Source organism: Schistocerca gregaria, chromosome 3 (genome assembly GCF_023897955.1).
Source record: "Schistocerca gregaria isolate iqSchGreg1 chromosome 3, iqSchGreg1.2, whole genome shotgun sequence".
Lineage (NCBI taxonomy): Eukaryota > Metazoa > Arthropoda > Insecta > Orthoptera > Acrididae > Schistocerca > Schistocerca gregaria.
In genome coordinates this window covers 688,531,337-688,546,315 of record NC_064922.1, presented here as the reverse complement: position 1 = coordinate 688,546,315, position 14,979 = coordinate 688,531,337, and the positions used below count along the sequence as shown (strand labels likewise).

At 45.5% G+C, this 14,979-nt stretch overlaps 1 protein-coding gene across 3 annotated transcripts in view; it reads left to right on the top strand.

Annotated features, from left to right (window-relative positions):
• Nucleotides 1-14,979, top strand: part of LOC126356200 (uncharacterized) — an 878,454-nt gene that overhangs the window by 601,443 nt on the left and 262,032 nt on the right. For all 3 annotated transcript variants that reach the window (XM_050007000.1, XM_050007001.1, XM_050007002.1), the window contains one exon: nt 1,854-1,970. In XM_050007000.1, coding sequence (XP_049862957.1) covers nt 1,893-1,970 — 78 coding nt within the window. In that variant the 5' untranslated portion in view covers nt 1,854-1,892. The remainder of the gene's footprint in view (nt 1-1,853; nt 1,971-14,979) is intronic.

Here is a 14,979-nt window from a genome sequence, read left to right as displayed (position 1 = left end):
AATTCTATTCAATACCTCCTCATTAGTTACATTAAATACCAGTCTAATCTTCAGCATTCTTCTGTAACTCCACATTTCAAAATCTTCTATTCTCTCCTTCCCTAAGCCGTTTATCGTCCATGTTTCATTTCCATAGATGACTACTCTCCATAGAGATACTTTTAAAAAAAGACTAACACTTAAATCTGTATTCGATGTTACTAAACTTCTCTTCTTCAGAATCGCTTTTCTTGCCATTGCCATTCTACGTTTTATGTACTCTCTACTTCGGCCATCGTCAGTTACTTTGCTGTCCAAGTAGTAATAATCATCTACCACTTTAAGTATCTCGTGTCCTAATCTAAAGCCGCGCGGTCTATGGCACCTTGTCATGGTTCGCTCGGCTCCCCCTGTCGAAGATTTGAGTGATTCCTCGGGCATGGGTGTGTGTGTTGCCCTCATCGTACGTTAGTTCAAGTTAGATAAAGTAGTGTATAACCCTAGGGACCGAGGACCTCAGCCGTTTGATCCCTACCCCAAATTTCCAATTTCCTAATCTAATTCTCTCAGCATCACCTGGTTTAATTGGACTGGATTCCATTACCCTTGGTTTCCTTTTTTTATATTCATCTTACATCCTTCTTTCAAGACACTGTCCATTCCGTTCAGCTGCACTACGAAGTCCTTTCTCTGACAGAATCACAATGTCATCGGCAAACCTCAAAGCTTTTATTTATTCTCCCTGAGCTTTAATTCCTTCTCCAGATTTTTCTTTGGTTTCCTTTACTGCTTGTTCTGTGTACAGACTGAATTACGTCGGGGTTAGGCTGAAACTCTGTGTCATTCTCTTATCAACTGCTGTTTCCCTTTCATGCCCCTCAACTCTACCTGCCGTCTGGTTTCTGTATAAGACGTAAGTAGACTTTCACTCTCTGTATTTTAGCCCTGCTTACCTTCAGAATTTCGAAGTCTAAAAATGCTATAAACTTATGTTTGTCTCTCCTTAACTCATATTCTGAGAGAAATCGTAGGGTCTGTACTGCGTAACGTTTTTCTACATTTCTCCGGGATCGAAACTGCTCTTGCCCAAGATCGGCTTCTACCAGTTTTTCCATTCTTCTGTAAAGAATTTGAATTTTGTATTTTGCAACCATCATTTATGAAACTGTTGTTTCGCTAATTTTCACACCCGCCTGCACCTTATTTCTTTGATACTGGAAGTACTACATTCTGCAATACGAAGTTTGCATTGAAATCGAAAGAGGAATTGGCACAGGCACTTGATCACAGCTCTTGACTATCGCTACATCACCCATTTATAAGTTGTTCGTTGCCAGTTAAATAATCTGCGATCACCTATAATTAAATTTGCAACTGCTAATTACAATTGAAACACAGCAAGAAGGGGACGGAAGCTTACGTGTAATGGGACAAACTTATTTTGGCTATTGTTATCCGTCTGTGGAACGAGGACGTCAGGATCGACGGATTCGTTTGAAATAAGATGATGTTAGCAGAAGGCCACGAAAAGGACTGCGGAATTCCCGCACCGAATCAGGGTATTGTACTGACGGACTCTGCTTGTTTGTGTTGCTTTTGTGCAGCGCGGAGTGGCCGCCCGGTTAGAGGCGCCATGTCACTGATTGCTCGGCCCCTCCCGCCGGAGGTTCGAGTCCTCCCTCGGGCAGGGTTGTGTGTGTCTTTTTCTGAGCATAAGTTGGCTTCAGTAGTGTGTAAGTCTGGGGACCGATGACCTCAACATTTTGATCCCATAGGAATTCACACACATTTGAACATTTTGTTGTTGTTGTTGTCTTTGTTGGTCGGATTGAGTGGGCGGTGTGAGTGCAGTAAATGGTGTGGTCGTGTTGCAGGAGATAGCGCGGCATGAGCGAGGGCGGGCAGCCGCCGCCATGAGGCGCCACGACTCCGCCACCGCCCCCGCACCGCCACCCGCACCCCAGCTGTACTACCCGGCGCAGCAGCACATGGTGAGTACGAGTGCGACGGTGGTCACGTGACTGCCGCTTTCTTCGCAAAGCGCCCATCAGCAAACTTAATGGAATCATCCATTAAAATTCGAGCATGCACACGCCAGACACTACTTCTTCAACTGATATTTCGGCCGCGTATTCTCCGGCCATCCTCACAGCGAGAGTGGCAACGCTGGTGCCAGTGTGGCCTTATATGTTCCACCGCGGCGGTACTGCGCCTCGGGTCACAGATGCTCGCCGGCCGCAAAGATGTACAACTACACTCGCGCCACTTGTGGTGAAAGCGTTCGGACATTATCGATGTATATTCGGCTTCGATAACACCTTGACGACTTCTCTGCAGTTTGATTGCATCAGGATCCGGAAACCACGCCTTATCCAAACTGAAACCATTATTTATATTTATTAAGTTATCAGTTAACCGATTTCCTATGGCTCTGTTGAAAACAGAATCCCAAATGAAGCCGTGGATGTTACAGTCTTCACGTCACTATAAGTTAATCGAATGACCTTAATTGGAACAATGTTCTACCACAACTGACTTGTGTGATTATTGCGAGCATCTGTATCTTCTGTATTTTCAGTGTTCCACAGAGCTCTCATGAACGGTGCGTGTTGTCTGACAATCACAATTTCCGTAAGAAATCCGATACACAACCCCCTTAAGCAGCAATAAATCATCCTTCACAGGGCCGAGTAAGGGTGCAATCTTCGTAGCACGCCGGAAGATCACCCTAACAGTATCGCCGCCGTGGACCATATGAGGCCGCACTGGGCACCGCTTCGCCAGTCTTGCGACTCACTATGAGGATGGCCGGACGATGCGCGGCCGAAATATCAGTTGACGGAGCGAGGTGGCGCAGTGGCTAGCACACTGGACTCGCATTCGGGAGGACGACGGTCCAATCCCGTGTCCGGCCATCCTGATTTAGGTTTTCTGTGATTTACCTACATCGCTACAGGCAAATGCCGGGATGGTACCTTCGAAAGGGCACGGCCGACTTCCTTTCCTAATCCGATGAGACCGATGACCTCCCTGTCTGGTCTCTTCCCACAAAACAACCCAACACAACCCAATATCAGTTGAAGAAGTATTATTACCGCAGCTGCATGTCCAAAATTTAATGGATTACTCAATTCGCGGGGAGAAGTTGAAGATGCACAGTAATAGAATCTGTAATTTGCTTCTCTCCTGTGCTGTTGTCTCTCCTCTTTGAAAGCCTGCACACGCAGATGTCATCAAGTAATTGTAGACCACATCCTCTGTATCCATGTTTGACAAATTCTGTTTCGCTTTACCTAAGAATGTGTTATAGATATTCCGAGCCTTTCAGAACGCGTAAGGCAGTACAAAATTAAGAAATACAGTGGTCAAGACTCATATCAGTTTTTTTACTATAAGCAGTGTTGCATGTGGTTAGGAAGCGTCCTCACACATCTCTGCGGTTGAGGCAAAAACCATCGTCGTCTGTCTGTAATTCATAACGCAAAAATCGATGATCCCTGACACTTGGCCGGCCACGGTGGTCTAGCGGTTCTAGGCGCGCAGTCCGAAACCGCGAGACTGCTACGGTCGCAGGTTCGAATCCTGCCTCGGGCATGGATGTGTGTGATGTCCTTAGGTTAGTTAGGTTTAAGTAGTTCTAAGTTCTAGGGGACTGATGACCACAGATGTTAAGTCCCATAGTGCTCAGAGCCATTTGAACCATTTTTTTTTTTGAACCCTGACACCTGTTACTCTGTTTGGTAAAAGTGTATGGCCCTATGATTCACCTAAAATTCCTGCCTATACTCTGATACTGAAGCCGTCATGGTGCCTCATCTCCAAGATTGTTCGAAGATTTGCATCAGTCCACGCATTCAAATTTTGATCATTTAGTACACCATCTCTTCTGAATTCTGTCTCGTCTGTATATAAAATGCAGCCTGCGATCTGCGGATCTTCAACAACCTGTAGTAGAAGCGATCTGAAGAACTGTAAATGGGCATGGAGTTTTGTTGGCGCAAGAACTGATAAATAAAGCAACACCAACGGCCCACATTTCAACAAGCACTAGTTTCCCGGACACATAATTATATAGGATCTTTCCTTGTAGTTTTGGCAAATAATACCTCGTGTAGAAATGCGTGATTTTTTTTTTAAACTCCTATGTGCATGAGAGCTATCCAAAAAGCAACAGACATTTTGGTCTGTCGCGGCGGCGGGTGGGCTACAGCCGCCATCTTGATGCCATAACATTCCTACACTCATGTACATGCGGCGGTTATAGTGTAAGATCTGGGTCTCTGCTACTTTGCTTTCGGCGACTTGTTAAAATGTGCTCTGAAATAGCAAATCCCTCCCCTTTGGAGGTGGGTTCTGCGCTTAGGTTTTTGTTGGCAAAAAACTGCATACCACCTGAAATTTGTAGTGACCTTTCTGATGTGTACGGTAAACGAATAAAGAATGAAAACCGAGTGGCCGTGTTCCACTGTTCACGGTGTGGCCTTGTGACTGACAAACTAATGAAATTCAACGACAAAATTCGTGAAAATGGTTGTTTCACGACTACGGAACTTTCGCAACATTTTCCCCAAATTTCAAAGGAGTTTCGCGCATGAAACTGTGGCAGAAGTGCTTGGTTACGACAAATTGTCAGATAGGTTGCTCCCAAAACCCTAGCGAAATACAACAAAAAACAGACTGACTGCCGGACTGACCTGCCTCAAAGATTACGAGAACAATGGTGTAGTGATCGATGTTACCATAAGTGGGGACGGGTCTTGCGTGAAAAATATCAGTAGCGAAACAAAATGCAGTCGATGGAATGGAGGAAATCAGGAAAGTGTTTGCAAACGCTGTCAGTAAGAAAGATGATGGTTACTGTGTCTTTATACTCCATGGGAGTAATTATCGTAAATTTCCTTGAACGAGGCACAACATCTAACTGAGAGAGGCATTGTCAGACTGTGACCACATGGGCGATACAAAACAAGTGTCAGGGAAAATTTAAGTCAAAAGTTGTCTTTCTCACGACATCGTACCTCCACATATGGCCAATCGTATCGCGATAGCTCCTACGAGGTTTCGGATGGGAGGTGTTTGATCATATAGCCCGGATTCGTGCCTCTCGACTATCACCTCTTCGCAGCAATATAGACATGGTTCGCTACGCATCCCTTTGATACTGACGCCGAACTACGTGCCGGTATAAACCAGTGGTTGCAATCGCAGGCGACCGATTTCTACAGAGACGATATTGAAAAACTTGCGCCACGATGTGATAAGTGCCTCAGTTTGAATGGTGATTATGCATAAAAATAGTTTACGAGTGTACCTTCAAGCCTGCCGGTGTGGCCAAGCGGTTCTAGGCGCGTCAGTCTGGAAACGCGCGACCGCTACGGTCGCAGGTTCGAATCCTGCCTCGGGCATGGATATGTGTGATGTCCTTAGGTTAGTTGGGTTTAAGTAGTTCTAAGTTCTAAGGGACTGATGACCTCTGATGTTAAGTCCCATACTGCTCAGAGCCATCTGAACTATTTTTTGTACTTTCAAACTGTAACTAATAAAATTTGGTTTTACCATTTTGTTAATTTTTTATTTCAAATCGTCTGTTACTTTCTGGATAGATATAGTAATTATATACGACATTTTACAAAGCCGACACTAGTACAGCACCCTGGAACTACCCACCTCTGATCAGCACTGCAATAAATAAATCGCTCGATTACGTACTTTATTAAAGAAAGTGAGTCTCGAGGAGTGTGTAATGCAGCAAAAAGCAAAAAGGCGGGAGAAATGAATTAATCGCCGAAACGAAATTACAGCGCAGAGCGACGCAGATGCGGTGGCAGGGAGAGGAAAGCTGTGGATGGGCGTGGCGGGTGACTGCACCGGCGTGTCCCAGTTTCTGGAGCCGGCGAACTGGAACTGGAGGCAGGTGCGCCAGGCACGGCCGCGCAGCGGCGAAAACGAAAGTTACGAGGTGGGCTCGACGCCCGGACCGCCGCTCCCGGTGCCCTCCCTGCTCCCTCCCGCCACAACCTGCTGCCGAACAAGGCACAGCGCTTTCACGGTCAACGCCTCGCGCACTACACAGAACTGTGAGCAGCCGCCCTGCATTTCGGCAGGCTGTGATTGCCCCAGAGATGTACACATTCGGCTATTAACTGCCCGTGCTTGTTTGTTAGTGAGGCAGGCAAGGTACTGCACTTTGTCAGCAGAAGGGACAGGCTGCTTTACTCCCATTCAAGCCGTGCTGTGCCCAACCCAAGCAGGTCAAAGGAGTCTCACCTATCCGCAGATCTTCAAATGGTCCAAATGGCTCTGAGCACTATGAGACTTAACATCTAAGGTCATCAGTCCCCTAGAACTGAGAACTACTTAAACCTAACTAACATAAGGGCATCACACACATCCGTGCCCGAGGCAGGATTCGAATCTGCGACCGTTGCGGTCGGGCGGTTCCAGACAGAAGCGCCTAGAACCGCTCGGCCACTCTGGCCGGTTGCGCACGACTTCCTGCTGTGATATCCATTTGCACACTTTCATTGTAGTGTTATCAGCAGGGTTCAGAAGTTGATGAAAATACCCGAGGCTCAATGAAATGTGAATTCATTTTGGGTCGTTGTAGGCACGAATATGGTGGATTTTGTTTGTCCTTCTTTTCCTTTTCGACGTATATCGGGCTTGTTTATTTATTTCGATCCGAACGGTTATCTCTGAAACTTCACTTTCTTTCCTCTAGCACTGGCTATTCTCAGTTTGAACCATTATCAGGTCACCTCTAACCCACGTTTTCTGCAGTAGTTACAAAAATGGTTCAAATGGCTCTGAGCACTATGGGACTTACCATCTGTGATCATCAGTCCCCTAGAACTTAGAACTACTTAAACCTAACTAACCTAAGGACATCACACACATCCATGCCCGAGGCAGGATTCGAACCTGCGACCGTTGCGGTCGCGCGGTTCCAGACTGAAGCGCCTAGAACCGCTCGGCCACCGAGGCCGGCCAATAGTGACAACCACCTGTGAAACTCGAATTCCTTCGTATCTAAAAACCTGAAAGTGCCATAACGCTGACTAAATTAAGGTCTTGGAAGTGTAGTTGCAGTAACCTTAATGTGTTCCAGCCAAATATGATCCCAGTTATACCAACTTTAATTTATTTTTTCAGGATGTGCATTGTGGGTTTTCTGAATTCATTCTAAGTGGCCAAAATAGTTTATTCTAAATTCCCGAAACGAATTTTAGCAAACACCAACTTCGTTTTTCTCATTATGTTAATCTTAAAAATACACTTCTGAGAGAAGAAGCTTGTATTTCATAATAAGGTTTCTTCGCACTACACTGCATACCACCAGAATGTGGTTTTTAATATCAATTGCCCTAAATTTCGAAAGTCTTTACAATGCTGATGATGAAAATCAGATCGAATCACCATATTCTCCACGCCAAGAAAATCTGACGTAATTAACTGTGTTTTGTTACTCATCGCAGACATTGTTTTGAAACATCACTACACACCTCAGTAATTCTGCTGATCTGTACGTAATTTGTTTGTCGTGGGACGTACATATTCCAGGAAACTTCGTACAATATAAAAAACATCGGTGTGGTACGTCAAAGCCGTCATCAAATGTTATGTTGAAAACTTGTGTGCGATATTTCCTATTTTTCATTGACAGGAGAATAAACGTATTTTGGTACGGTACTAATTTGTTACAGCTTTTTCCATAACAGCCATCCTGATAAAATCATTCTCATTCAAAAATTTAACTCTGATAAATCTTACGCTCACACGAAAACATGCACCTAGTTGAGTTCGCGGGACACATGCTTCCCACTACACCGAATTTAAAAATCAGTCAACTTAAAAATTTTTTGGGTAGTGGAAATGTATTATTTATCACAAATGCAGATAATTTTCCCCTTATATTTTAAAAATACATGAAAAAATATTTTAACTATGAAAGAGTTAAATGGCACAAAAACCCATGCATTAAAGTGAAAACCCAAACAAGAGGTGAGTCACAGAACTATAGTTTTGTAACAAGCATTGTGAAAGACCCCCAAAATGTAGAGTCAATAGAAACAATATAATTAGCATCCCTTAGAAATTTTATAGTGATCCCAAAATCTACAGTAATGTAAATGATACAAAATACCACTACTTTGGAACCTCTGCAAACTTTTCGAATATTTAAGGCAAGAACAAAATTAAAGAAATAACCTGACGCCCATACTCCATTAAAACAAAAACAATAGACAACACTCTCATACAGTATAAATACCAAGTTAACGATTACACCAGTCACTACAGAACGACGGCAACGTAAAGTGTGGTAGAAACTAATTTTGATAAAAGAGCCCACCAAAAAAAAAAAAAAAAAAAAAAAAAAAAAAAACGATCAAAATGAATGTCAAAGCAACTGAAGCTGCTGAATGTTCTTGACCTAACGCCCAGTGACGGCAAGGCAACAGGCAGCACAAGATAAAACGAGTCTCTTAATATTAACTTATGATAAATGAGCACCCCAGTGCGGCTCAACTTGCCACTGTACACTTCCCAGCAAGTAAAAACTCTCGTATAGACAAGAGAAGCAGAGTGTCCCGACGTCATATCCCGTGTTGAGGATCCGTTTACGATTCCCAGCTCCCATCACGTTGGGGCATCCAACAAGACATGCCCATCCAGACCAAGTTGTTTCTGCCGTGTTCACTGCTGGCCACCACACAGCAACTGACACCACACGAGATGGCAGCAGCGCCGAAGCGGCCGAGGAACGCCCTCCCGACGGGTGTAACCGACGGAAGCACTTCCTTGCGACGCAGCGGTTAGTGAGCGATCAAATCTACTAGCGGCTATGACGGAGTTGAGCCGTCACAGTTTAAAGATAATCTATCGCAGGGAGAGAACGAACTAGCCCTGCCAAATATCCATTGTATCGTTCGACTCTATAGAAGATGCCAGACGTAATTCCATCCCATATATAACTTTCCCAAGTAACACTATATCTAAAGGCCTGCTTAGGGGTACAATACTTCTAGTAGCGACTGTACGTACCCTGCCATCCGCGAGTATTAATACAGGGTGCCCCAGAAACGCCTGACGCTTTTGAAAGTAAAGCAAATCAGTGTACACGTTTATTTTTTGTTAAGGGTGCGTTCTCGATTTTGTGTAGAATTAGTGTGTATCGCTATTTCTTGAAAATAACATATCACAGGTGTCCATCATTCTCACCGCAACTGTCGTTTGGAACCTCCCGAATGCATTCTCGAATTTTGTCTTTTAACTCGCCGATACTGGTTGAGCGTTGCTCATAAACTTTCTGTTGAAGATATCCTTACAAAAAGCAATAGGTTTCTGTCAGGCCGGGAGAAAGAGAAGGCCATTTGATGTCCCCAAAGCGAGAAATAACTCTGCCTGGAAACATTTCATTCAGGACTCCCGTGGAAAGACGTTCGTTACACGTTATTGCCCTTGACACCCCTCCAATTCGGAATGGCCTACTACATACCTGGCTGCAGGTGCCGTTCGGAACGGTTTCTGTCAGTACAGGCACATTTTTAAGGCCCTCGACAAAGGTGGACCGGTGGTACCAAGGATGTTGCCGAACTGGTCTTAGAGGGACACTTTGCTGTTGAGTCAGTGTCGCACCCATCTGTGACCACACCACAGGAGAGGGCGAAACTGGAGGGCTGAAGAAGCATAAGAAACCTTGCTGTCTCGGATTGCCTTCTAATTTCGCGTGTTAGTTTTGAACGGTCCTTAGCGGTCCACCCTGCGTACCAGAGCATCGCACTACATTCCAAAGGGATGTCATCATGTTCAAGGAGATCGCTGGCCTGCGACGTTCTTAGCGAAGAGTTTAATCCTACAGGGGCGTCAGCAGGGTCAAATGTTGTCTAGGACGTTGCACTGCTAGGTGTCGTTTTCGACAGCGAAATGTGTGGCAATGAACGCCTCAGGGGAAGGGCCATCCCATAAGGCCATTTCGACTCGATTCTGAACGTCAGTGTGACTGGAATGCTTTCCTCCGTCACCCATAAGAAGACAGCATGATTTCGACGCAGGGCGCATCCTTTCTGACCTCCATCGCACAGGTGTCAAACGTAGGTGTGAAATGTGACACACGAACGGTGTTGTTGGGTAAGATTCAGGTGAGATTTGCTACCAATGTGACATTATTAACCCACCTTGCACCTCACATGAGCACCTGAGCTTTGGCCTTTCTCTCGCATGTTTCGACGCATTGCTGTCTGATGCGTCGTGGAGCCAGAGCATGACGCCGCAGGGCACAACACTTTTGCACCATTACACGAAAAGTTGTAGGCACCGTTGAGCCGAATTGCAAACTTAGCGTCGCAATGGGAGATGTTACAGAATCTGGAAAAAGTTCTCCTTTAATGCAAACGTATATCTACAGGGCAACAGAGGACCTGTTGCGTAACTGATGCAAATCCACACGCCCAGCATAACCTGTGTTGTATAATCTGCCAATTAAATGTTGCGAGGGATTTTAGTTTTGTGCTTATCCTATGTTCCTCTCATTGGGAGTACACACTGAGGTGACGAAAGTCGTGAGATACCTCCTAATATCGTGTCGAACCTCCTTTTTTCTGGTGTAATGCAGCAACTCGACGTGGCATGGACTCAACAAGGTGGTGGAAATCTCCTGCCATGCTGCTTCCATAGCCGTCCATTACTGCGAAAGTGTTGCCGGTACAGGATGTTGTGCGGAAACTGATCTCACTATTATATCCCATAAATGTTCAATGGGGTTCACGTAGGGCGGTTTGGGTGGCCAAATCATTCGCGTGAATTGTCCAGGATGTTCTTCAAACCAGCCACGAATAGTCGTGATCATGTGACATTACATCGTTGTTTGGGAACATGAAGTCCATGAACGCCTGCAAATTGTCTCGAAGTAGCCGAATATAACCATTTTCAGTCAATGATCGGTTTAGTTTTACGAGAGGTCCCAAGACACTCCATGTAAGCACAGCCCACACCATTATACAGCCACCAGCTTGCACAATGCTATGTCGACAACTCGGGTCCATGGCTTCGTGAGGTCCGCGTCACACTCGAAAACTAGCATCAGCTCTTACCAACTGAAATCAGGACTCATCCGACTAGGCCACGATTTTCCAGTCGTTTAGGGTCCAACCGATACGTTCAGGAGCCCAAGAGAGGAGCTGCAGGTGATGTGCTTTTAGCATAGGCACTCTCGTGCGCTGCCATAGCCCGTTAACGCCAGATTTATCAGCACTGTTCTAACGGATACTTTCGTCGCACGTCCTACATTGATTTCACGGGTTATTTCACACAGAGTTGCTTGTCTTTTAGCACTGGCAATTCAACGTCAACGCCGCTGCTCTCAGTAGTTAAGTGAACGCCCTCGACCACTGTGTTGTCTGTGGTGAGAGATAACACCTAAAATGTGCTATTCTCGGCACACTGTTGATACGGTGGACCTTGGAATACTGAATTCCCTAAAGATCTCCGAAGTGGAATGCCCCATGCGCCTAGCTGCAATTACCATTTCATTTCAAAGTCTGTTAATTCCTATCATGCAGCCACCATTACTTCGGAAACTTTTTCACATGAATCACTTGAGTACAAATGACAGGTCCACCAACTCGCTGCCCTTTTATACCTTGTGTAAGCAATACTACCACCATCTGTATATGTGGATCTCGCTGTCCGATGACTTTTTGTCAAATCAGCGTATGATATAGACAAGGCTCATCGCAATCTGTTGCAGCTCAGTTGCACTTCAGGCTAGGCGGATTCGCTTCTATGTCACAGCAAAAAGTGGATTACGCCCTCCAGGCTGGAGACTGTTAACAGCGCAGGACATACACCTGTTGCGTCGCCGCGCCGCAGGCTCTGCCCACTGCCAGTTTCTCCTGACTTCTGCTGCAGCAGAGACGCCGCACAGGCCTCGCCTCCGCGCCAGTCATCCGATGTGTGCCACGATAATGGGGACACTTTCACGTCACAACAGATGGGCTTTTCCTTCCGCCGGCAAGACTCACTCGCTTCCTTCCTTCCTGCCTTACGATGCAATCGATTCTCATCGCGTTCCGAATCGAGGTCACTGTCAAGGCACTGCCTTCTGAGACCGGAAGGATACCGGCAGCTCTGGTCTTCGAGATGGACGCCAACAGAGAGTTCTTAACCAAACATGGCAGTTTCCTTTCTACTGTCCTCACTGCTTTCGACGTCTTGAGTAATCCTGTTTCCTTGGTGAGCCACTTTTGAACTTCTGTGTCCTTTCTCCTTTCTGCTCTATCAATTTCGTTTGAGCTTATTTTATTTTGAACTCAAATTATACTAGTCGAACTTACACATTGATGTCCTACCTGTTCCCCTTGAGTTTTGTTGTTGTCAACATTGTTTTCAACTTCTTTATTGTTTCTTCAAAATATAAGTAAAAAACACAGTGGCATTAATCTCCGTAATCTTATGGTAGACTCTTTTTCTTTTCTTTTCCAACTGCTTCAGTATAATGTACCAATAACTCGCTTCTATTTCTTGAAACGACATATGTTTACACCACATCTCTACATCACTGCATTTATGTATTTCTTTCTCTGTTTCATACTTGCCGAGAATCCGTTGTTTCCCGAGTATGTATTTATTCCAATCTTCTATTAATCCGTCCCCTTTCTCCCCCCTGAATCCATCTATTCCTCCCGCCTCTCTCTCTCTCTCTCTCTCTCTCTCTCTCTCTCTCTCTCTCTCTCTCTCTCTCTCTCTGTCCATCTCCCCCTCACGCCTATCTGTACCCATCTCCTCCTAATGTCTGTCCACATCTTCCTCCCCCATCTCTCTTCACATTGTCACCTCCACTCCGATAGGAGGGTGCTGGCTCTTACCTCCGTAGCGCGTCTTTCCACACAAGAAGTAGCATCACTACCAAGTCTGGTAGAAAGCGATCTAGAGATTTGGGAAGAGCATTTTACCCGCAGCTTTGCCCGCATACGCACTTGTCATACATATTTCACATATTGGGTTACATAGAGTAGAATTAAGTTGCTTTAATATGACGTTTATAGTCACAACGCAGATCAGATTTCGATCTGTGTCAGGTCATTATCACTGCTAAAACAAATAGAAGAGTATACATTACAATGTGATTTACAAAAGTTATAAGTCCATCACATCTCTGTCTTTTAATGTTAACATTACATACCAATGCGGAATTGTAGCAGTTGTTCATGCTCAAGTGAATGCTAACACAGTTCAACCATTACTGTCCTAGAATTATATGTCGGTTTCACAGTACACATCGGTTTTGCGTATGGCGCCCTCTATGAGCTGCGCCTGAAGTTTACAGTTTTGACGACATTTTGTAATATCTATGTTGTATAGTAACTAAGTAGTAACATGAAATTATTATGAGTAAAACTATGTAAAATTCCAATTCTTACTTTTCTCGTTTCTGTAATGTGCTAGATGTTTAAAAGTATTATAGCACGTAGCAGTGACAGTTTACGCCTCATGGGCTAAAATTAATTATAAAACTGATATGGCTACGTAAAGTACGTTATAGGAAGTATTGCATTTCTTTCGTGTTGGGACCTGTCTTAACTTAATTAGTTGTTACTTGACAAAAGATATAACGTGAACTTCATTTACAAAATGCACTTTGTTGGCACTAGTAGCGCTTGTAAGCATCATTTCAATTTGTCGCACTTAGTGGCCGAGAAATGTGTAGCAAATTTCACTTATGTTTGTACACACCTCTAACCTGTACAGCGAATTACGCTCTGCAGCTTCATTTTCACACATCTCAATGTTTATGACATCATCTCACTAACTATTTCTTCTAGGATGATATATTTTTGCAAGTAAATTCAGTGGTAAACATGAAAACTGCCCGCAAAATGTGTTGAGAATTGAGTTATTAGGCCGCGTGGGATTAGCCGAGCGGTCTAGGGCAGTCGGCTTTCGGCCGTGGTCGCGTGCGGACCGGCTCCGCGCGCCGGACAGCGCACCGTAGTTTGTTTACTTCCGCGTCGCGGTATTTCGTGTTGTGTAGCGTCCATTTCTATTGCACCTCATGGCGCACTGTTACCGCCGAGCGACAGTTAAAGTAACATTCCAAGCCGAACATGCTAGACCACGCGCTTTTGAAATTGAGCAATTCATTCGCGAAGAGCTACGTCTGGACCCTCAGGAAGTGATAGGTATTCATTTCTCTATCACTAGCAGCATCGTCTATATTAAGATGACGACGGAGGAAGCGTGTGCTAACGTAGTTCGACAACACGCACGCGGACTCAAGTTCAAACATTCTGACGGGCATATTGGAGAGGTGACGGTCGATCACGCTGGTTTCGGACTTCGAACAATCCGGGTTTTTGAGCTCCCTTTCGAAGTGCCGCAAGATGTGGTCGTCGAAGCTTTCCGACCCTATGGCAATGTTGTGGGGCACATCGCGGAGAAATGGCAGACATTCACGACATACAACGTGTTGAATGGTGTCCGCCAAATCAAAATCGAACTCTCTAAACATGTACCATCCTATCTGCTGATAGGTGGCGTGCGAGCCATCGTTATGTATGATGGCCAGCCGCGGACGTGTGCCGGTTGCGGACAGGAGGGCCATGTTCGGTCAGAATGTCTCCGCCGACGTTTGCTCCAGGTCCCGACCAGTGACTCAGCTCCCAAAGTGACGGCCGCTTCTTTACCAGATAGCTACGCCACAGCCGTACGCAGCCCCGATGCGTCACTTCAGGAAACACCTCTTCTCCACCCGGCACTCCCCACTGGAAATGACGGTGCTGCCATGGCCTCACCGGCACCATCTCCTCTGACGGCTACGACACCACCAACTCTCCAGAGCTCGATGGACATCGACGCGAATGCGGTGCCTACCTCTGTCTTTCTTCAGACTGGCGCGACCTCGGACATCGAACATCCACATTCTGATTCAGAACAGCACCTCCGAAAGCAACGGTCGCCCAGAAAACGGAAGAAGAGGAGTCAAACGCCATCTGACGACACACT